Source organism: Parus major, chromosome 8 (assembly GCF_001522545.3).
Source record: "Parus major isolate Abel chromosome 8, Parus_major1.1, whole genome shotgun sequence".
Lineage (NCBI taxonomy): Eukaryota > Metazoa > Chordata > Aves > Passeriformes > Paridae > Parus > Parus major.
Window position 1 is genome coordinate 28,710,871 of NC_031777.1, and position 22,199 is coordinate 28,733,069.

Here is a 22,199-nt window from a genome sequence, read left to right on the forward strand (position 1 = left end):
CACAGCTCTGATTTCCTGGGCTGGCTGACACCTTTTCTCTTCCTACACAAACGCTGAAGTTGGAGCAGCAGCTCTTTCTCTCTGCTGGCTGCTTGGCTTCTGGGATTAGCAATCTCACAGACCACAGAACTAAAATCGTATTTTCATCTGATTCACACACACAACAGCTCCTGGAATTTTTTTACAGATAACGAACCTGGATTGCTGAAATCACCAAGTCAAGCCCTCTGCTACTTGTACACCTGGAGACACACTTTAGAATGCAATCTTGTGTGACAAGTCACCCAAGGCTATTTTTTTATTATAACACCCATGACATCTTCCTATTTTCACAGCTTCATTATCAGCTTCGGGGCTGGAAAAACCAAAAGTAGACAAGTCACAGGATGATCTTAGGCAGATTTTATTTGATTCAAACATTTATTTTCCATCCACATCCTGTCTGTTTTTCAAAGTATTCCAGGGAACAAAACTGATGAGCACAAAGAGCATTCAGTGAGAGAGAGAGCAAAGGGAGACAGAACAAATATCAGGCAAAGGAATGGAGCTGACAGAGTGTTCTTGTCTCTTTGAGCCCACAAGGAAAATGCATGGTAGGAAGGATTCCAAAACCACATCTTCCTTGTGTGAAGGAAAGAATTAACGTTAAGCACAAAGTATTCCTTGTGGTTTATTCTCATTAGGTGACATGTCAGGTTATGCTGATTTGGGGGAAAAAAACAGGATTTCTTTACAAAGCTTTCTGTGCACTGGGCTCAAGGTGGGTTAAAAAAGAGCCCAAACCTCATAAATTGTGCTTTCATAAATCCACTCTGGAATCTCATTTTTTGGGAATTCCCTTAAAAAGACAGTTGGTGGATGCATTAATAACAGGTTGAAAGTTTCTGCAAAACAAAAGAATAGCCCAAATTTTTATAAAAAAAAAAATACACTGAAGCCTCTATGGTGTGGGTTTCTCCCTCGATGCCAATTTTCATTAGAAGGTGAAGAGAATGCTTAAAATTGGTCAAATAGCATGAAAATTTTGTTGACATGTTTTCTGTCTATGTGCACTTATTTCTCCTGAAAGGAACATCCAGTGAAATCCTGGTTGTCCAAAAGACTTTTGGTCAAACACTGAATTTATTGCGCTGAAACACGACTGACCCAAAATAAGAGCATTTTAAGGGCTTTAGTAGTACAAAGATTTCACTCTTTTGACACTTTGTAGCTGTAAAACACACAGCTAATTTATTTATTATTATAACACACTAATTTATTTTCAGGAAAAAAGGGTATTTACTTCACTATGGATGGTTGTAAGAGAGGAAAGAAAAATTCAAAATCAGCAGAACAATTATTTCCTTTTGTAACCTCAGGGCACCCCAACATCCACCCTGCTTTTTTGTGATGTGTCTTCTACAGTTCTATTTTTTATGCATCCATATTTCTACTGTTCATCAGCACTTGACCAAATTTTGCAACTTGGCCAAAATGCAAAGAAATAATTGTTTCAATTAACAGAATTTCAAACCAGCCTAAGATTCAGGGCTCTTTGGGTTTTAACAAGATGGAAAAAAAGGCAATTTGTGTGGTTGGGGATATTTAATTTCCAAATTGTCACATGAACAGACCCCCAAGTGTAATCCTGGCCCATCCATGCTAAAACTCTTACCAATTTCAATGGAATAAATATCATATATTTATTAGCATATTTATTAGGAACAACTCTCTCTGCAGCTCTCTGTAACGTTCTAAATGACATCAGTGCAAACTGTGACAGTCTGCACACAGATAAAACTGAGCAACAAACCGTCTGCTCCCAGCAACAGAGCAGTCCCAAAGTTCCACCTTTTGAGGTAAACTTGTTCACATGAGGAACTTTCACATTTTATCATCTTTGTTCACCGAGCGTTGAATGTTCCATCCTGACGAGGGCTGATCAGTAAATCCTCAGCAATTCCAGAGGACCACTGGATCCAGCTGTAAAACAAGCTGCACCTATGGATTTGTGCCACTCCCTGGCAGAGTTAGGGGTATTAGGGATAGGTCTGCATTTTCCTGAAGGTTGCATTGGTGATGGTGAGCCGGGTCAGCCTGGCCCCGTAATAATCGATGATGTAACTGGAGCCGTCGGAAGGGCCAACGATCTGCAGCGGAAAAAAAATGAACCAAGACTTTTCAATATGAAGTGAAATATATACTTTGTGCTAATGTCTCAATTACTGCTAATTTTCCCATCATAAAATTAGTCATGCTTAATTAGTCAAACAGAAACTAGATTTATTTTGAAGTTATGCTGCAGTTTAACTGTTTTAGCGAGTGCTGTCTCAGAAGGAACATTTCCCCTGGGCTTCTAATCAACCAAATTACACAGCCAGGCACTGGGACTCGGCTAATCCGGTGAGGATTTGAGGCACAAAACCAGCCTAACAAATGAGTGGGCTCCAAACCACTTTTCCTGAACAAAGGAGGGTCGGCAGCAGAGAATTAGGCTAATGACAAGTGTCTTTGAAATACTGAACAGGTAAGGAATGAAGAGGAGGAGGAAAGATCATGGAGCTTTTGTTCTGGAAGTGCTAAATTGATGTGGAATCACCAGGGAGATCAACAAGGAGAGATGAAAGATACTCTCAACTGGATCTGTAAGTGCTCTGAGGCAAGATCACTGCGACAGCAGAGAAGGAAATTGAGAATGCACACAAAAGACAGATACAAAGTGCACACTTTTAAAATATTTTCCTACAAACCCATAGAAACAACTCCCATATCCACAATGGATTTTGAGCTCATCACAGCCGATTTGCAATTCATGCTAAATGGCTGCACTGTTGAATAAAACAATTTGGCAATTTCATGATGTCACAAGATGTCACTCCAGCTGGGGATTTAACCCTCCTGAATCCCTCAGTCACAGCTCTCAGCTGATGTGGGACCTGAATTTGGAAAATGGAAGTGGCAATGTCTTCTTTCTTCAGCAGAAAGCACAGGCACACACAGAACTTGAGGATTCTGGGAACAGCAGGACATCCCATGCAGAGTCCAGCACTGCCTAATGTAAAGGGATTCTGACCACCTGAATTTTATGGTGCTATAGTTTCCAAGCTATTCACTGTAAGTATTTATAGATGGCTAATCTAAGTTATAATTCCAACAGCAAATATATTGATATTTTGTGTCTATATTCTACAACATCCATCTACAAACAGAGCCAAAATAAATGCCTTGATTTTTCAATATCCAATGGTTCTTAAGGCCAAAATGTTAACAAAGTGTTAGTAATCTAATCAAAGCTTTAAAAAACACAGATTTGCATCTTGTTTTGAAAGCCTGACTTACCTGCATTGAAATAAGTATGAAATCTATTAGGCTCCCAATTCCACAAAACCCTACAGTGCAGAACTTTAACAAACCTAAAAAAGAAAAGTAAAATTTAATGTAGCTTTAAGCAATCCCTGGGATTTCATCACTGGTGGCAATCACATCCAAACTCTCCCCTCATCCCACAAAATATCTGTGTTTATATATATATATACACATCTATCTAGAAGCAGACCTGAAGTTAAACTTCTTTAATTATTAGGGAAAAAAACAAACCACATATTCATATTTCTACATCCAGAATGCACTATAAAGATTTTAAATATTAACAATTTTTTTTAACATCTAAATATTCTTAAGGCAAAAGTTGCTAATCAGGTTACTGAAATATTCCTTTCACTGAGGCACAGACAGAAAAATCCCAACTTGAGCTGCAAAATTTACTTATGAATAGAAAAAGATCTTCTACCACTTCACGAGTTTCAGAACATGCAACTTTGGAAAACAATCCTTTGTATAATTTTTATACTCTTGCTGAAATATTAATTTCTTTTGAATATATAGAAAAATACATATAATACTTCTTTTTAACTGGTATTCAAAAATGTTGTTTTTTATACAAATAAATGAAAGATTAATGGAAAATATATGGGAATAACAACTGACAGATGAATGTTTTATTGGAAGCTGTCCTGCAAGGCAGACTTCATTTGGAAAATGCCTTCAGAAAAAAGAGGCTGCCTTAAAATTTCTTTTTTTTTTTTTAATATCTACAGTTTCTTGTACAATGAATGTAATCCAGAGAGAACTACATGTATTATGAGTATTATTTCAGGGAGAGATTTTGGTTCATCCCCCTTCTCCAACACACCAACATGTCCCACAAAGCACCTCCTATCCCCCAGGGCTGTTTATGGGGCTGCATTTGGGGCAGAGGAGAGGAGGAACTGCATCCACTCTGCAGGAAGAGCATCCCACTGCCTGGATTTGTCTCTCATGGAAGAAAAGTCCATGTGCACCCTTCCCTGTGAGGCCCTGGCACAGGTGCCCAGAGAAGCTGTGGCTGCCCTGGATCCCTGGACGTGCCCAGGTTGGATGGAGCTCTGCACAACCTGATCCAGTGAAGATGTCCCTGCCCATGGAACATTCCAGCTGGGATTTTAGGAACCCAGCAGATTTCTTACCACTGAGGCAGCTCCGCTTTACTTAAGGAACTGGATAGAGGAGAACTGTTTCTGAACCTGGCATTTATTTCTGGAGTGCAGGGTAAAGTTGGTTTTTTTCTTCCTCCTCACTTCCCTCCCTACAAGCAGATCACACTGAGAAAATAAACTGCTCTAAAGCACAGAGGGAAAAAATAGTGTTGTTCTACAGTAATAACTCCTGGTTTGGTTCACAGTGTGTGGGAGAGGAAGAGGTTGCCTTCCTGATTTCTTTATACTCAATAGCTTGTTTGTATTTGTGCGCTCTTTAAACAAAAGAGAAGGGAAAAAAATAAACCAAAGAGCATTTACAGTCTTCATTACACTTGCATAAAAGATTTCAATGCTATTAACCTTTCTTAACCATTTTTTGCCAAGGCAAAGATGACCTAAGAAATCCCTAATCAGCTACTGTGAAGTAATCCAATGGGTTGATTTTTAGTCTTTTCTACTCTTACCTATTTGCTTTTGCCTTCTTTACCTTTCAAAAGATTGAAAATTTGGCTTTAGAAGAGTTTAATTTTAAATATTAATTCGGCTACTGGCTACAGTATAATCCAGTAGGGTTAAAGCATTAGCCATAAAGAACTTCTACAAAAGAATTAAGGATTTATGAATCTATATTGCCCCAATATAGTAAAAAAAAAATTATCACAAATTATTATTCCAAATCCAGTAGTACAACTAAATAATGCACCTTATTGACTGCTTTCAAAAATGTATCTTTCTGTGACACAGATGGACAAAGTAAATGCTAATTATAGAATCTCAGGGATAAAAGACATGGATGCTAATCAAGATTATAGAGAAGGGACAGATAATGTCATTAAAATGAGTTGGCATTTAATGGGCAGAAACTCAAAATTTTTGGCTGAAGTGACAGCAGCACATACAGCTTTTTCCACATCATTGCTCCATCCTATCTATACTTAAATTCACTCCCTTTGTCCAGCTCAGAAACAAGGCCAGTGAAAGCAGTTCTGTCATAAGAAAGTATTTCCATTACTTAAAAGCCAGTGGCACCATCATCCTGGGAATGAGGTCCTAAAAACCAGAGAGAGGTTTTATTAGAAGTCCCAGCTTCTGCGGAATTGTTATTATTACTATGAGTTATCCTGAAGGTGTGCATTTGCCAGAATAAATTCCATCTCTCAAAACACCAGGTTTACTGTAAAATTTGTCCACTTCTTTCCTGATGAAGTCAAGTCTCATTTAAGGCTGGCACGTGAGGCAAAGCCACTTCTGCTCCAGTGCCTCACAAAAAATGCTGTGCTAAAACATCAATGCAAAGCAAAACTTTTGAGTAGCAATAACTATGTTTGCTTATTAGGATTTTATCTACTGGACACTACATCTCCATTTGTCACCACTCCAACAGAAGAGAAGGCTGAGGATAATGCAGCATTTTATCTCACTTGACCATGAAGTAAGGATTATAGTTTTAAATATTAAAACTGACTGTCAGCCTTCATTACTCAAATACGAGTATACACATACAAGTCAGTCAAAAGATTTACCTCAAAGAAAAAATTAAGGCATAACCTTACCTAATGCAGGATATCCTAGATAAAATCTATCTGCTCCCAACCATCCAAGAAATAAGGACAGAGCAACTGCCACTTTGTAGGAGTATCCATTTCTGCCAAAAGAAACAAGCAATGTAGATAATGACTGCAAAATATATCCACTCATACTTTTGACTGTTAAAGTAGTGACTCATTTTCCTGCTGCTCCAGTTTTAAAAAAACAACAGACTTGTTATTTATCTTCAATTAACGGCCACAGAATTGATAATGTTAAGCTTTCAAACTGGGAAGGCATCCTCCATAAAGGAACTTCAGCTGCTGCAACTCAAGTGTACTCTTGCAGAATACAGATTATTCTGAAACTAAATGATGATTTCTTGTCAAGACATAATTCAGTTGCTGATCCATCCCCAGCTTCACAGAGCACTTCCTAACAGTTCAGCCCTACTGAGACAAGCCCAGGAAGGCAGGAGGTGTGTGAATACTGTCTGCAGGCATTAGTCTCACACGCAGCCAAATGGAGAGGAACAGGCAGGTGAGATGTCAGCAGAGACAGTAATTGCCACGAGATCTGAAGGAGAAATGAACCATGGCCACTGGCTGAAGAAACTGCAGGAAGGATTCAACAAAAAGAGTAAGTCATGGATTCACTCATTACACTGTAAATGGCACAAAATCACAATGAAAAGAACTGTTGACAGTACAAAGATGCACAGGGGCAGAGAGGCGCTCTCAAGTTAAGCTTCCCATGGTTAGTCATACAAAATAAACAGATAAAACAGACTTTTTCAGATTTATCCTAATTGGAACCATTCTTGCCAACAGCTGGAGCGATGCAGCCACCAAACCACCTGTTAGTGCAGTCCCTGCTGGAGAACTTTGCACTAATAAGGGAGCTACAAACATATCGCTCTCAGTGCTGGAATTGCTGCCTCGGCGAACAGCGAGCTCCTCAACAGCAAACCCAAATGTAATTAGAACTAAAAAATATTCAATAATTCACTGTTTTGATACGTGCACTACTACGTGCCAGCAATTATTTAATAGGCCCAAATTAAACTCTTGGTTGACAGTTGAATAAAACAGTCTCAAAAAGACAGTAGCTGACAAAAGTCCAAGCACTTTTATTAAGCATTTTCAATGCCAAGTAGAGAACTACCTTTTTTTGCTTATTATCTAAATTTACTGACTTTAAAACCTAATGGCAACATTAAGTGATTAAACCATGACTCTTACCTCACTATTTGTTACTTGGTGTTTATTAGCAACACGGAACACACAGGGCATTCCTGGAACCTAATGTAACGTAAATTATCATCTTTAGAACTGTCTTGTTTCCACTGTAAAGAACACTAATGGGTTTATTTAAAACTTGAGGTAAACTGTTGGAAATTGTTTATCAACTACAAAGTGTCAACAGCCCTCCAAGGACACTAAAACATAAAAAGAGCTGTTACATAAAAAATGGGAACACAGTTTAATTTTGCTCCTGATCACAACTAGTAATAAACTGAGCCCTTGCTTATGCACTGAGATGCTTCTGGAAGCACAACAGCTCCTGCAACTTCATCAACATCAAACTGATGGGCAGAAGAAATCCAGTATGAAGCATGAGAACACTGTAACAAACAAGGCTGCATCCACTCTGGTGTTTCCTTTGCCTTACTCCTTCAGATAAAAACATGCACACAGTAAACCAGTGAGTAGGAAAATGACACATCCCAGGCATCTGAAGGAATTTCTACAATTGGGTAAAAGATGCAATTTCTTGTCAGTTCCTCTTTTGTTTTTCTCTTGCTCCTCAGCCTCATCCAACCTATATTTTTTCTGCACGCATTTCTTCCAGCTGCCATGGTACAAACTTTTCCTCCCAGCTCTTCCACAGCAGTTGACAAGAGCAGGTGCTGCTGTAGGTTGCTCTTTCAGGGTCACTTGGCTCTGCTCAAAGACCTGTCCACACTGAACCTCATGAATTTCACTGAGAATCATTCCATGGCCTTTTCCTCTGGAATGCCAACACTTGAAAATGGACATTTCAACTCTGCAGCATCAGGGCCTGCACATATTAAGCAAAATATATGATAGATGCCAATCTGAGGGATTCTAGAATTTGGCCAAAAAATGAGATCTACCTCCAAAACATCAGATTAAAGCCAATCCTAAGCAATCTTGACTCCCAGTACTTCTCTGTTGGATCAAACTTACAAGCTTTCCCTTGAATTATTACTAGGGTAACTGAACTTGAACACATCCACTCACACAAACACGTAACATCTCCTGGTCTTGCTTTAAAATAACCGGATCACAGAACTTAGCCAAAACTAAATTACAGTTTTGGCTAAGGACAACTTGCTGATTTGTCCTTCACAAAAGCTGGGGATAAAGACTGGGACTATGCTGGGACTATCCTACCATGGGAAGATGCCTTTTCAAAATAATTTTCTTGCTAAATGATGTTATGTGCTGTTATTTCTATAGTTACAGTTTCTACCAAAACTCAGTACAATGCTGGAAAATGTCAAAAAGAAGTAGAAAAGGCAGGGCTATTGTTGTAATAATAAGCTGGAGACTCCTGCTTAAAACAGTATTTCTAACACTTAGGTAACATTCAAAGTGCCTCATAAAAGGTCTATCAGTGACTGAACCACTTTTTAAATAAGTGTACAGATGAAGGATGGTGATATTAATCTTGCTGCCATTTTTTACTGGTTTTAAGACATTATGAAGGACATGCTTGTGTAACTCTATCTACATTCACAGTTGTATTTTATTGGAATTTTCAGTGCAAAAAGGGCTCTTTTCCCTTTCAGCCATACCAGCAGTTGTGGGGCTGGAAAAATCAGAGCAAGTTCTTTTGGCAGTGTAACCATTGATGATTCATTATAAATAACAGTCATGATCAAGTAACAGATACTGTAAGAAGGATGATATTTCTCTACCTACAGAGCTGGATTTTAATAAATAAATGTAAAGAAAAGCTACCTTTAAAAGGTGTTTGTAGAAAATATACTAAAACAAAAATACATATATACCAAAAAACCTCAAAATGTAAGAATTACCATCTATTCTAAAGAGGAAGCAATTTCATTAAACTAGTATAGCTCATCTTCTCTTCAGCCCCCATCACAGATGGGACTGAAACACAATTGTTTCTGGACAAAAATGTGACTGACGTCTACTTTGCTGGCATTTAAATTTGATTAGATGTAATAATATGTTTTCTTCAGTTTGCTGAGCTTTGACTGCTGAGAAGACTAAATACAGAGAAAATATTTATGAAACTAAGAGGCAGAGCTGTACTTCTGAGTTAGGCAAATTACTGAGCAGCAAGTAGCACATCAGAGTTATCTGCTCACTAGAGTGATAGGGACTAGCCTGTATTACTGGAGTTTTTATTTCCAAAGATTCCAGTAGGACAAAAGAGAAAGGTTCCAGTGTGAATCCCAGAAAAAGAGGAAACAAATGGTAGTGACAGGTGCTGGCTGAACATTAGCACTGGCCAGTTGGAACATTTATTGGTATCCAGAGCTCTCCATCACTCACAATGTGCTTTAGAAAAATGAGGTCCATCACTCATGTACCAGAAACAGGCTCTTAAAAGACACAGTGGGTTGGATTCAACAGAAAAGTTGCTTCAAAATAGAGAACAGTTTCTCTTACAGATTTTGGGGGCAACTGCAGAGATCCTGAAGCTCCCCTAAAATTCATGCATAATAGAACTTCAGCTGCAGCTTTAAACTGGCATGAAGCACTGAGCAGCACAGCCCTGTCCAGCCCTCCTTTTGTCCTCTCTGTTTTATCCTTGAGTCACCCTCATCTCTGCGCTGGAACAAGCACTTGAAGCCACTGTACTGTGACTCAAAGTGGGGAACTGATCCAAGGCAGCTCCAACCCAGGGCAGCTCCCTGATGTCCTGGGGTCTGTCAGGGAAGGGGATGGAGGGTGTCCCCAACAGCTCCTTGCAGCAACTGTGCTGATTTTAAGCACATGTGAAATGTGGCCTCAGCATTTGCAGCAAAATTTTGCCAAGCATAAGTACGGAGTAAAGCAAAGGTAAAGGAATAAGGTTAAGCAAAGAAACAAACATAACTGACAACAAAAAAAATGTACAGACAGACAGATTTCCCTACAAACATGCACATTTAGAGCAACTTGGTCTAGTGGAAGGTGTCGCTGGCCATGGCAGGGGGATGGAATGAAACCAACCCAACCCTTGCCATGACCCTGTGTTGAATCCTTTAGTGTTTATTAGAGGATTAACTACAGGGCAAAATGTGCATGGTTCTGTTTTACTTCTATTTTCCTTCTGCCAACACATCATACAATTTTGGACAAACTTCAGGTTTTCAAAACCAAAGAGTACTCACACATTGCGACACTCAATGGGCTTGTAAAATCCAACTTCATGTCCTGTGAAGAATTTTTCTATGCCAAGGTGATCTTTGCAAGTAATATTTGGTGCTGGCAGACATTGAACTGAGGACAAAAAATTATTTGATATTAAGTGGTAACTGACACTCAGAGCAGTTTTCTAACACCACAAGTGAAACAAATTAAGTTCTACTGTGCAAGGGTCTTGATACAAAGCACAGTTCACACACAATTACTTGTTTAAAAATAGTCTTTAAGCCAGTCCTGTAGTTTTTCCTTGCTACATTTTAAGCAAAATATACAAACTTAATTGCTGCCCCAATTCTGCTGTAATTTCCACTCTGGCTTCAATATGAGTCAATGAGAAATCTGAAGCTGACATAGAGAGAACATTTTCATCATGAGAACAGTCAAATATTGGAACAAGTTGCCCAGAGAAGTCATGCCATCACCATCCCTGGAGGTTTTCAAGGTCTGACTGCACAAAGCCCTGAGCAACCTGGTTGGAATTCTGTGCCAACACGGCTTTGAGCAGGAGGTTGGACTACGCAACTTCCTGAGGGGTCTTTCTACCCAAATTATTCCATTATTCTTGACTCTTCCGAGAATCAAAGTGGAAATCACAGCTGAAAGTCACACCTGCTCAAGTTTGCAATATATTACCAGAATATTAGTCACTCTCCAATGCTGTAGTATGCTGTTTTAAAAGGAAAAAATTCAGTCCTTTACCCACTTTCTATCAGCTTTCAGTACTTGTGAGTCCTGTTGGTCAATTCCAACAAAAGTGCAAGCCAGGTTTAACATTCTTTCCAGATTTTCCAGTAATGCAAACAGGCAAGAAAGGGATTTTTTAAATGTCTACCCATATTGTATATGAACAAAAAATAAAATAAGATTTTAGTTATGTGTGGACTTAATTGCTATAAAATCTTACATGGATTTTATACCCCATCCCTGGAAGTGTCCAAGGCCAGGCTGGACAGGGCTTGGAGCAGCCTGGATAGTGAAAGGTGTCCCTGCCCATGGCAGGGATGACACTGGATGAGGTTTAAGGTCCCTTCCAACCCAAACTGTTCTGTGATTCCATGATTTTAAAACAGGGTGCACACAAAGAGAACTTGCTGTGCTATCAAACACAGACCATTTATTTCAATGCTTGAGAACATCAAAGAAGTCAAGCACAGGTAGGAAACTAAGTAATCAATTTATAAAATTTTCTTTTGTACTCTTAAGTATGTCAGAACTGAACATCAAATAAATGTGTTTTCAAAATAGAGCCTCATGCACCAAAACCTGGTGATGATGGAAGGCACTATGTTGCCTTAAGAAAAAAAACTTTAAAATGAAAAGATTTTGAAGGCTGTTCTGTCGTGTGTCAATTTTTTTAATAATTATATGCAAAATCAGTATGACAGGAATGGTTTGTTTTAATCACAGTAGTGCAGGACAGAGCCTAAAGGGTGTAACATACATTGAAGAGATTTACCAGAAACCTCACTTACAAAAGTACCAATCAGAGACAGTGTATTTATTCATTTTTAGTAAAGCACCCAATCCACACAAGTGTTTTGCGCTTTCAAACTAATAATATTACTAATCCCATCTTTTATAAAGCTCATCAAGTAGATACACAAATGTGTAAATTGAACACTTCCTTGAAAAAATGTAGTTAATCAATATATAAGTTAAAAATCCTTACCATATGCTGTGTGATTTGTGCAATTCATTGGTTCTTGTGTGCTATTGTCTATTTTAGGCTCATCACACATATATGTTCAGGTAATTGAGGAAAACAGTTTTCATATCAAACACTACAACAGGTTTAACAGTAATTTATTCCACCCTCCTTAAACCCTGAGGATTTAAGATGCACCTTGATGTTGGTGCCTACCCATCCCCCAAAAGAGGAGCAGCACATTACCATGCAGCAAATCTGCTAATCCAATTTAATACACCAATATATCGCATAAGCCCCACATTTAATTAGTGCTGCAGTCAGCACTACCTAAAGGAACTACAATATTTATCAGTCACAGCCCCTGTATTTGGAGGCAACAAGGTAGCACATGCCTCATCTGGTCTTGTTCCCTTATTTAAATACCACAGTGCCTTGAAACGGAGGCATTTGGTTGAGAAAATTTAATCTTTGGGAACGCACAAAATTCAACACATAAAAATGAGCATCTGAAACGCCAGGAATATGGTGCAGGAACAAACTGAGCAGGAACTGACTTCCAGAGGTCTCAACTCCCACAGCCAAGTAAAGCAGGAGATGAAGCAAGCTTTTCCAAGATTTGCTTTCCTGACACTTTTGATCATCAAAAACTGTCAGCTGCCATCAACCAACATGTTCTGGGGAGGGCAAGAGGTGCCTTGGAGAGCCAGGATCCTCACACCTCCTGCTCCTCAGAGCTGTGTAGGGCACAGAAACACATTATTTCCTGATAAAATGGCAAAGTCTCCACGTCTCACAAATAATAGATAAGGTGGAGTGATGGCAGAGCAGGCTCTCTCATCCCATGGCAATCTCTTTGAAGGACACCCCAAGCATGCGCTGGGGCACACACAGTACCACCAGAAATCACAAAATTAATTAGGTTGGAAAAGCCCTCTGAGACCATCGAGTCCAACCTGTGATTGATGCCCACCTTGTCACCCAGATCAGAGCACTGAGTGCCACAGCCAGCCGTTCTTTGAACACCTCCAGGGATGGGGACTCCACCACATCCCTGGGAATCCCCTTCCAATGTCTAATCACCCTTTTTGTGAAGAAATTCCTCCTCATGCCCAACCTGAACATCCCCTAGTGCAGCTTGAGGCCGTGACCTCAATTCCCGCACCCCGAGAAGCCCTGTCCCGCTCCTGCCAGCCGAGACCTCCTCGGGGCTCCGAACCTGAGGCTTTCCACAAACCCACCGCCCTGCCCGGCACCTCACGGTCCCCACCGCCCCTTCCCCTCCCCACAAGCGGTGCCCCCCTCCCTCACACCGGGCCCATCGCCACAACAACCAGCCCCGATCCGACCCCGGCCCCGCTCAGGATATTGCCCCAGCCGCAGCTCCTCGCATTTGAGAGGCGGCTCCGAGCCCGCTGCTCCCTCCAGGGCCGCAAACCAGAGGAGAATCAGGACCAGCACCTCAGCCGCGCCGCTCCGGGCGGCCATGACGGGACCGCCGCCGCCGTCAGCTGATCTGGGGAGGAGCGGAGCGGCCCCGCCGCGGGGAGAAGCCCGCTCTGGCTACGGGAAGAAACGGAGGGGGATGCCGAAATGTTCGTGGCTTGCTAAGGGTACGGGTTAGGCTTTTTGAGGGGCTTAAGGATTTTTTTTTGAGTGGGGGGGGTGACCTCATTAAATATGGCGGGCGAGGCCGCACTGAGGGCAGAGCGCGCCCTCACTCAAGATGGCGCTCGCAGGGCCCAGCGTTGAGACGGGCGGGGGAGCGCCCTGAGTAAAGATGGCCGCCGGCAGCGGCCCCCGCGCTTGCCCGCACTCAAGATGTCGGGTGTGAGGGGCCGGGGCCCCGGGCGGTGTGGGGACGGAGGCGGACCCGTGAGGAGCTCCGAGGGGGCTCTCGCAGCGGGGCTGGGGCCGCTCCGGGTGCTGGCACCGCGGGCAGGACTCACCCTGAACCGAGCGGCGGGGCCGGGTGAAGGGGGAACGTGAGGTGAACTCTCCCCGCTCTTCCAAACACCCACCCGTGTAGCATTGGCCCAGCCGGCGCAGTGGCTCCTCTGGGTGTCCCCGCTGGTGTCTGGAGTTTGCTGGGTACTTGAAACATGCGTTGAAAAAGCCCAGCAGAAGTTAAAGGCGTGACCTCCCAAACCTGGTTAACCCACACTGGCGCATCCCCTGTCATCCAGTGGGGCCTGATGTGCTGATACTATATCCAGCACATCCACAACAATCGGATTAAATAAATAATTTTATATTCTTACCCTATTTTCGCGTAAAATTGCATTGTTAAAAATGCTCTTTATTTCAATTTTTAAATGAATACTGAATTCCTGTAGCAGCCAAGCTCTTCATCAGCATTTTCTCTTCACAAGGTGTTCTGTGATGATTACAAACTTTTCCCTATTCTCACTACCATGACAGTTATTGTCTTTCTATTGTGATTATATCAAGTTTCTCTAGTGTTTGAAGGCATCAGTTTTCCACTTATGGACTACTAAGGGATCCTGGAGTGTTTACAGGAGATGGAGAGGTCCTTTGGATTAAACACACCTAGGAAAGACATCACCGCTGTCCCAAGTTTGCATCTGCTCTTGGGTTTTTTTGAGTGTTTCCTGAAAAACAAGTAGGGACCTAAAAACTGTCAAACTGAACCTAAAAGGCTGTAAAAGAAACTCTGAAATAGTACCGAGGAGAAGATCATTACCCATCCCTTCTGGAAGTCTTTTGGGTTTTGTATTTTGGTGAGTGGTGACTTGTCTGGAGCCTGTCAGTACCAAAGAAGGGTTTGTCCCAGCCCCAGATATTGCAAGAATCCGTGGAAACGTGGATTTAAAACGTGTGGATGGCTGACAAAGAGCTCAGCCAGCGATGTGAAATATTGCCATCTAACAGCTTTTTGGGAGATTTTGCGTAAACTGAATTGGCAGCCTTGAGTTCAGCAGACAAAGTATGCAAATGAAAATTGATACTCCTCTCAGCAACTTGAAGCGAAAGGGCAGGGCCGGAGCGCGCTCCGGGATGAACTCAGCCCTCGGAGATGGAGAAGGAGGTGCGCTGATGGGAAAAGTGCCCGGCTCTTCTGTCTGCAGCACATCCCTCGCATGGATAAATACACCACTCGCTGTTCATCACTGTCAGGAAAATTGTCACTTCTCACGAGCGCCACATTAATTAAAACTGAGAGTAAGGGCTGGGAAGCTGAGTGTTCGGAATCCTTTGGAAGGGGGATGGAGTGGTGTGTTCTTAGCGTGTCGTGCGCTCTGGTGCAACTGCTGCCGCTCAGTGAAACGAAACGGGTGCCAGAACAAGGGGAAATCAATCTGAACTCATGAGAAATTGATTTCCAAACCTCTTGCAGCCCTTACCCTGTGCAACCAATGGGGCCGTGTAAGGTCAGCAGACGGGCTCGTGAAACTGTGTAGCAGAATAAAAAAAATGGTATTAATCGACTTTAATTCGATTATTTTATGTGTGTATGCATATAATTTTAGGAAATCAGAAAGCAGACTAATGTACAGGTTTAAGAAAGCATACACAGTTCACACAATGAATTTCAACTAAAATGGCACCTCTTCTCTATTTTGGGACTAGCAGGAGGAAAATTTTGTTTTTATTGCCGTCCTGGACAATGTTCTGTGTCTTGGAAGCCACAGTGACGTGGTGTGTTTTGGGGCGCTGTGGGGGAAGTCTTGCAATCCCTTTACTCTATCCGAGTTTGCCCATGTTTTTTTGCCATTCCCTTTTGTGAAGTGGTGGGGGCTGTGCTGCTGAGGCTGAGCAGAGCATATTATTATAAAAAAATATTATTCTAAAAATATTATTATACACACATCACCCGAGGATCTACACCCATGTCCAAAGGAAACCGAGCCCTCACACCAAGCCAGCTCTACGTGCCCCTCCGTAGGGAATTCAAAACATAGAATCACAGAGCATCATTGAGTCTGGACACCGATGTGCCGCAAATAAGTGGAAAAATAAGCTTTTCTACAATATTTACACACGCGGTTTGCTTTCAGTGGGGAGGCTGGAGGCCACAGGACCGATCCAAACTGTGTCAGGCTGGCGGGTCAGGCTCACCTGGAAATTGACTAAAAAGTTGAACTGGGCTGTGAAACGCGAGCCCTGCACTTCCCGCGGCGGCCAGAGCCCGTGTCCCGCCGCAGCGCTGCCCCGCGGAGCCGGGAGGGGCCGAGGCCCGGCCGTCCCTCGGGAGGCGGCTCTCCTGCCGCGCCGCCCCGGCTTCCTGCGCCGCAGGTGAGCCGGGATCGCCCCTCGCTTCCCGCTTCCGCCCAGGTGAGTGCCGCCGGCCATCCCGCCGCTCCCGGCAGCCCGCCGCTCCCCGCATCCCGCATCCCGCCCCCGGCAGCCCCGCCGCCGCCTCCCGCCCGCAGGTACCGCGAGCGCCCCGGGAATGGCACGGATGGGGTGGGATGGAGTGGGATGAGATAGGAGGGGGGCACGGACAGTCGGCTCTGCTGCAGGAGTGAATTCCCCTTCGGACACGGCGGTGTGGATCATCGGGTGAAATGTTTGCGTAAATATCTAAAGGGGGTAAAAGCCTGTGTTTATCTGTGACAAGTATTCCGACCTGCCAAGAGGATGGAGCTGGGCTCTGGCAGGTGGTGCCAAGCCATAGTAGAGGAGGCAGTGGGTAGAAACTGATGCCCAGGAAGTTCCGCCTGAATGTGAGGATGAACCTATTTCCTGTGTAGGTGGAGACCACTGGAACTGATTGTCCAGATAGAGTGTGAATCCTCCCTCTCGGCAGGACATTCCAGAACCATCTGGACTCAATCCTGTACCTTGTGCTTGAGCACGGAGGTTGGACCAGATGACCCAACTGTGGTTCCTTCTAACCTCACCCATCCTGGAATTCTCTAAGGATTCCCAGCCATCTCCTGCTTCCAGAGCCAGACCTGTGAACAGCAGCTTGATCAGTCTAGCCATGGCCAGGATACCAGCCTGCACTCAACCAGACACCCCCATGTGAAAACCCTTCTGGCCCCAGGGACCTCGACAAGTCCCTGACACCCCAGTAAAGCAGGGCAGGGCTGTGTGACTCCTGACGGCAGCTGAAGGCTCTCCATGGCACTGAAGTCATCCTGGTGTTGTGCAAAGTTTCCATTGCTCGGAGAGGCTGGCTTGGGATGAGGAGAGGAGAGAAGTAACACACCTGTTGCAACACTTCCCATCAAGTGCCTGTCAGTCCAGAGATTCTTAGCAGAGCAGGTTTTTACTTTGTTTACAGGTGGTTAATGGGAAAACAGTTCTTCCGCATTCCTTTCTAATTTCTGACCTTTGGAAGTTCAGCATGGTTCCAGGCCTAAGAACTCTGTTCCCCATGAAGTGATTTGTTAGTTGTGTACACTGTCATCAAAATACCTAGGATTTATTGAGAATGACAATATTTAGATATTGGAAATGAGTTTTTCATGAGAACAGGTTTCTGAGACCATGTTTTGCTTCATGGAGAGCAGCTTTGGCACGAGTTCTAGCTCCTATTAGAGAACAGAGAACCCACACTGGCGCTTCCCTAGAGGCTGAAATCCACATGAATTCAGGTTCTGCTTGCTAAATTTACCATGCCTGGAGAGTGAGTAAGGCTCCTCTTGATCTGCATTGACACTGGTGATTAGAGGCGCAGAATGCTGTGTTTTCTTCACTTTCCTCCTCCTGCAGTCACTAAACGTGTGTAAAAATCAGCCTGCCCATGCAGTACTTCTTTTTATTTTTAACAATATTTAGCTGTGACCCACTGCACCTCAGAGATGAGTGCTGTTATCTGTGTTCAGGTACTCACTGAAGTATTTTTTTCCTTCTTTCAAGTGCCTGGAGCAATTGGTGTGTACTCGACAGCATTTTTGTAAATCCTGCAGCATTGCACAGAGCAGAGGTGGTTTCAGAGGAAAGGTGTGTATGTGCTATGCTTGGTCTGACTGAATTTTTCTGTACATTATAGGTAAAAGTGAGCATAACATGTAGGACAGCAAAACACCTGTTAGAAGAGTGTTTTTTCACACTATAGAGTCGCTTGATGGCGTGTAAACTATAAAATTTTGAATAGCTGAAGTTCAGCTGATGGCATGTTAGGACTATTTAGGATTAAGATCATGCTAACAAATACTGTTTTACCTTGCTTTTGCTTTTATCAACTTTTAAACTGAAATTTTGTGAGTCAGAGGTCTCTGTGATGAGGAGGACGATATGCACCATATCTAATGATAACAGGGCCAGGAAAAATTCCAACTGCATTAATGCAGAAAGGTGACTTTGGATCAGGATGAGCCCGTTGGCTGTTCCTGTGGCAGGCTGCTGAGGCTGGTTGTGTTAGAAGCCTTAGAGAAATAGCAGCAGTTAGTACTTGTGGGTTTTAATATCCCCAAAGGTTCCATCCAGGCTGAATGGGGAGAACATCCCATAAGGCCGGACTTTTCCTGAAGGGATACAGTTTGTTGGAAGCCACACTAAAGGACATGGGGCAAAGACATTTGTGGATGGGTGGGGAAAAATGGGTAGAATAATCTCTGCTGGCTGAACTGTGTCCTCTTCCAGACTCCAGCAGCAAAGCTCTGAATTTCCATCTTCCAGCAGCCCTTTGTGGAGGGCAGGTGTTTGTCAAGGCTGCTGATGGGATGCTGTGTTCCTCCCTGGCTCTGGGATGTGCTGGGGCTGAGTGCTCTGTGTCTCCGGGCAAGTGGCAGGCATCTGGCAGGGGGGTGATGGCAATGGAAGACTTAAACCTTTCAGCTCTTCTGATGACCCTCTGCTGGCACCAGCATGGGGGAATTCCTTTTTCATTTATGCTGCTTTTGAAGAAGATCCAAGTCTTGGGATTTCATACAAAACCTTCTGAAGCTTTCTCACTCCCTCAGATGCGTTGAGTTCAGCTCCCAGAAGTGAAGACAGTGGAACCCCAGATGGATGCTATCCTGGGGTTACAAAACACTCAACCTTCTGAAACTCATCATTTCCTTGATGGTTTTATGGTTACATTGGAAGTTGTGACATAAGTGTTGAACTGAGGTTTCCAATAAGATAAATAAATGCCTACAGAAGTTGGAGACTGGAGCTAAGGAAGCGGGATGTGGTGTGCATGAGCTGATTTTAACAGGATAAACCAAAGTGTTTTGGATCATTCTTCAAAATTAACACCCAGAAATGGACTTTCTAATTTATCAACTGTTTGCTGACACTGCCTGGATTTAGAGTGTGTTTGGAAAATGCTTAATGATAAACTGTTTGGGGACTTAAACATAGAGATCAATAATACATGGAGTTGTGAGTTTCTCTGGTGCCCAAAAGCCCGTCTTAGAGACCTGCCCTCAATTATCCATGACTTGAAAGCTGTAAATTAGTTTATATTTTCAAGGATCCCTTCACACCAGAAAGAGCTGTTTGCTTGAATTCCACCCCCCTCCCCCTTTATGGAAGAAAGGAGAATAAAGAAATACTTGGTGTAGTTTTAACATATTGCACAAAAAAAAAAAAAATCACTAAAAAGCTTTGCAAGCTGTCTGGAGGCCAGCTCTGATCACGAGGAACCCCAGAGTGATGTGTAAATTTGAACTGTTATTCAACCACCTCAGATCCACTTGGGCTTCCACTGGCACAAGTGGCCTGCAGTGACTCTTAGGAACACTTGGAGCAGCTCAAGCAAGAAGCCGAAACTTTCTTTAATCTTTTTTTTTTTTCTCCTGTTTTGTACCTCCTTCTCCAGGGAGCTTCTGCCCTGATGGAGCCAAGATCTCTTACCTATAATTCTTCTCCTTAAATTTAAATCTCCAGTTTTCTCGGGTCAGTCCCTGTTGCCATAATTGCTGTTGTTACAGCCTCAGCAAAGGAAAAAAGATTAATTTTGGGGATGGTCAGCTCAGCACTTGGAGGCTGTTTTGGGTTGGGGATGGGTGTTTCTGGTGGTGCAGTTTGGTCCTGCTGTGAGGTGTGGACACGTCACCCCTGTCCCCTCTTGTCCCCCTCCTGTCAGTGCTGGCAGCTCAGAGCTGACTGGGCACAAAGCTCACCCCACCAAAACGTGAAGGATTCTTTCTGAGTAATTAGCTCCCTGTTCCAGCTCACTGTGGGATTAGCTGAATGGAAAATGGAAAGGGAAGAATAAATGCATGAAAATGGGCTGGGGAGCTGGACCAGCCTCTTGGCTGTGGCTCTTGGGTGGGCATGGTGCTGTCCAGTCATTATTTCCTGCCATGCTGGATTTCTTCTCTGGGTTTAATCTTCTCCTCACCCCACTGCTCCTTTAAAGGTGTTTCAAGCCACTTTACCTCACAGGAGTTATTTTCCATCCCTTTCTCATTTTGGTTCACTCGCTTTCCTCCTTTCACTGCTGATGTGAGGTAGAAAAACAGAGGAAGAAAGCGAATGGGGAGAAGTTAAACCAGGAAGAAAGAACAAATTTCCATATTCTTTGTCCTGATTTGTTAAGGTTCATGCCGTATTTTCAGTTGAGGAGGTTAAATTTTGTCTTTTGGGTTTAATGAAGACTCAGGAGTGTGTAAGGAAATGGTGTTTTCATCTGCTCTTCAGAATCAGCTCTCAGCACAGAATCAAAGGCTGCTGTGCTCTTAGAAGTGTTTCACTTCGAATGGAAAAGAAAATAAAGCTGCAGCACTTCCAAAGTTCAGATGCATTCCTGAAAATCTTTCAGGGGGTTGTATGGGTTTGCTGCTTCAACTCTTGCTACAAGTTTGATTTAAAATGACCTCCTAAGACTGTTGGGAGTCTTGCAAAGTGACTCATTTTGCCTGGCCCTGAGTGGAAATCACACAAACCCACCGAGTTCTGCAGGAATTCCTGCAGGAGCCAAAGCTCCTCAGATATGCACAGCAAAGGGTGCATAAATCTGCAATTGTGGTTTGTGACACACCTCCATCCTCTTCTTTTTTCCAATTAGGTAAATCAACCTGGCTCTGCAGAAGGGAAGCTACTCACCTGCAATATTAATATTTTAAAATAATAATAACTAGAACAGTGTCCTCCCAGAATTCCAGGTGTTTTCAGTGTGAGCAGAGATAGCATCAGAGGCAGAGCTGAAAGGATCAGAGGTCCTGCTGGGAGAGAGCCCCTGGAATGTGCCTACCCTGCTGTAACATTCACCATATGACCCTTGCCCCTCTTGAACTGCAAGACTAAAAAATAAATAAAGAGCTTTTTTACAGAGAGAGAGATATGGCTAGTCTTGTTCCAAAGTAATTCCAAATATATTATTCTGAAATTACACACTTATATACTGGATAGAATTAAAATTATGTAAATTGTGCTGTTAAATGGCTGACTTCTTTCAGAGGAGCTTGTAGTAAGTGAAGGAATCTTGTTTGGTAGAGCTGCCTTGATAGATTTCAGAATGACAGGCTCCACATCAACTTAATAACATGCAAGCAAGGGTACAAATTTATCATCTCTGCTAATTGCAAGTCTGTTGTTTTTATACTGCCATCTAGGCCTCAGCCCCTGTTGGAGACCAGTTCTATTTGGCATAGTGGAGGAGCTGGATAAAGGATATTCCACTCCTTAAAAGCTTAATAAAGGATATTTTGATGTTCATGTACGTAGAAAAGAGGCAAATGCCTGCAGGAGAACAGGCTTCCTTCACCTGTTGTAAATCAGGCTGTGATTAGAACAGACTTTCCTCAGGAATGTGTTGGAATAGAGATTAATATGCCCAATTTTGGGTTTTAATTCTGTGCTGTCCCATGAGTGGACAAAACTTCATTGTTTTATGGGGAAACACAAAGTTTCACCTCTATTGCCATCCAGCAGGGCTGAATTTTCATGATAAGAATGCTCTCTACAAATGATCAGGTAGAAAGCATCTTCTAAATAATAGGTAGATTTTAGCTCTGTGTGGATCTGTGAAGATCACAGCTTCAATGCCAATGTTCCAAATAATTTGGTTGAGCATATCTATGTCTCAGTTTTCCTTTTCATTTTTTTTTTTCATAACCTGTATTTTTATTCATATTTGGAAGAGTTGTTCATATTCCTTTCTGTGTCAAGAACTTTGTTAAATACTTGGGGTAAACAACTGGGATAGTAGTATTTCTTTTATTAAATTTGTTGCAATTAGTATAAATGCATTTATCAAATGTCACTATTCTGTTTAAATCT

The 22,199-nt window shown here is 42.7% G+C and overlaps 2 protein-coding genes across 7 annotated transcripts in view; one reads left to right on the top strand and one right to left on the bottom strand.

The window, feature by feature from the left end:
- Positions 1-387: 387 nt before the first annotated feature.
- TM2D1 (TM2 domain containing 1) lies at positions 388-13,718 on the bottom strand. Its single transcript, XM_015636226.3, has 6 exons — positions 13,444-13,718; positions 12,099-12,172; positions 10,396-10,504; positions 6,050-6,141; positions 3,319-3,392; positions 388-2,129 (listed from the first exon to the last, which is right to left on the bottom strand). Exons 1-6 carry the CDS (start codon positions 13,560-13,562, stop codon positions 2,019-2,021), a joined length of 579 nt encoding a protein of 192 aa, XP_015491712.1. The 5' UTR covers positions 13,563-13,718; the 3' UTR covers positions 388-2,018.
- A 2,627-nt stretch (positions 13,719-16,345) lies between these two features.
- The window catches only part of PATJ (PATJ crumbs cell polarity complex component), a 137,881-nt gene continuing 132,027 nt past the window's right edge, over positions 16,346-22,199 (top strand). For 3 of the 6 annotated variants that reach the window (XM_015636224.3, XM_015636223.3, XM_033516560.1), the window contains exon 1: positions 17,904-17,987. The gene's annotated coding sequence lies outside the window, so the exon portion shown is untranslated. Of the gene's footprint in view, positions 16,371-16,440; positions 16,469-17,868; positions 17,988-22,199 lie in introns of those variants that run through there. The other 3 variants (XM_015636222.3, XM_015636221.1, XM_015636220.3) reach the window with 3 other exon arrangements.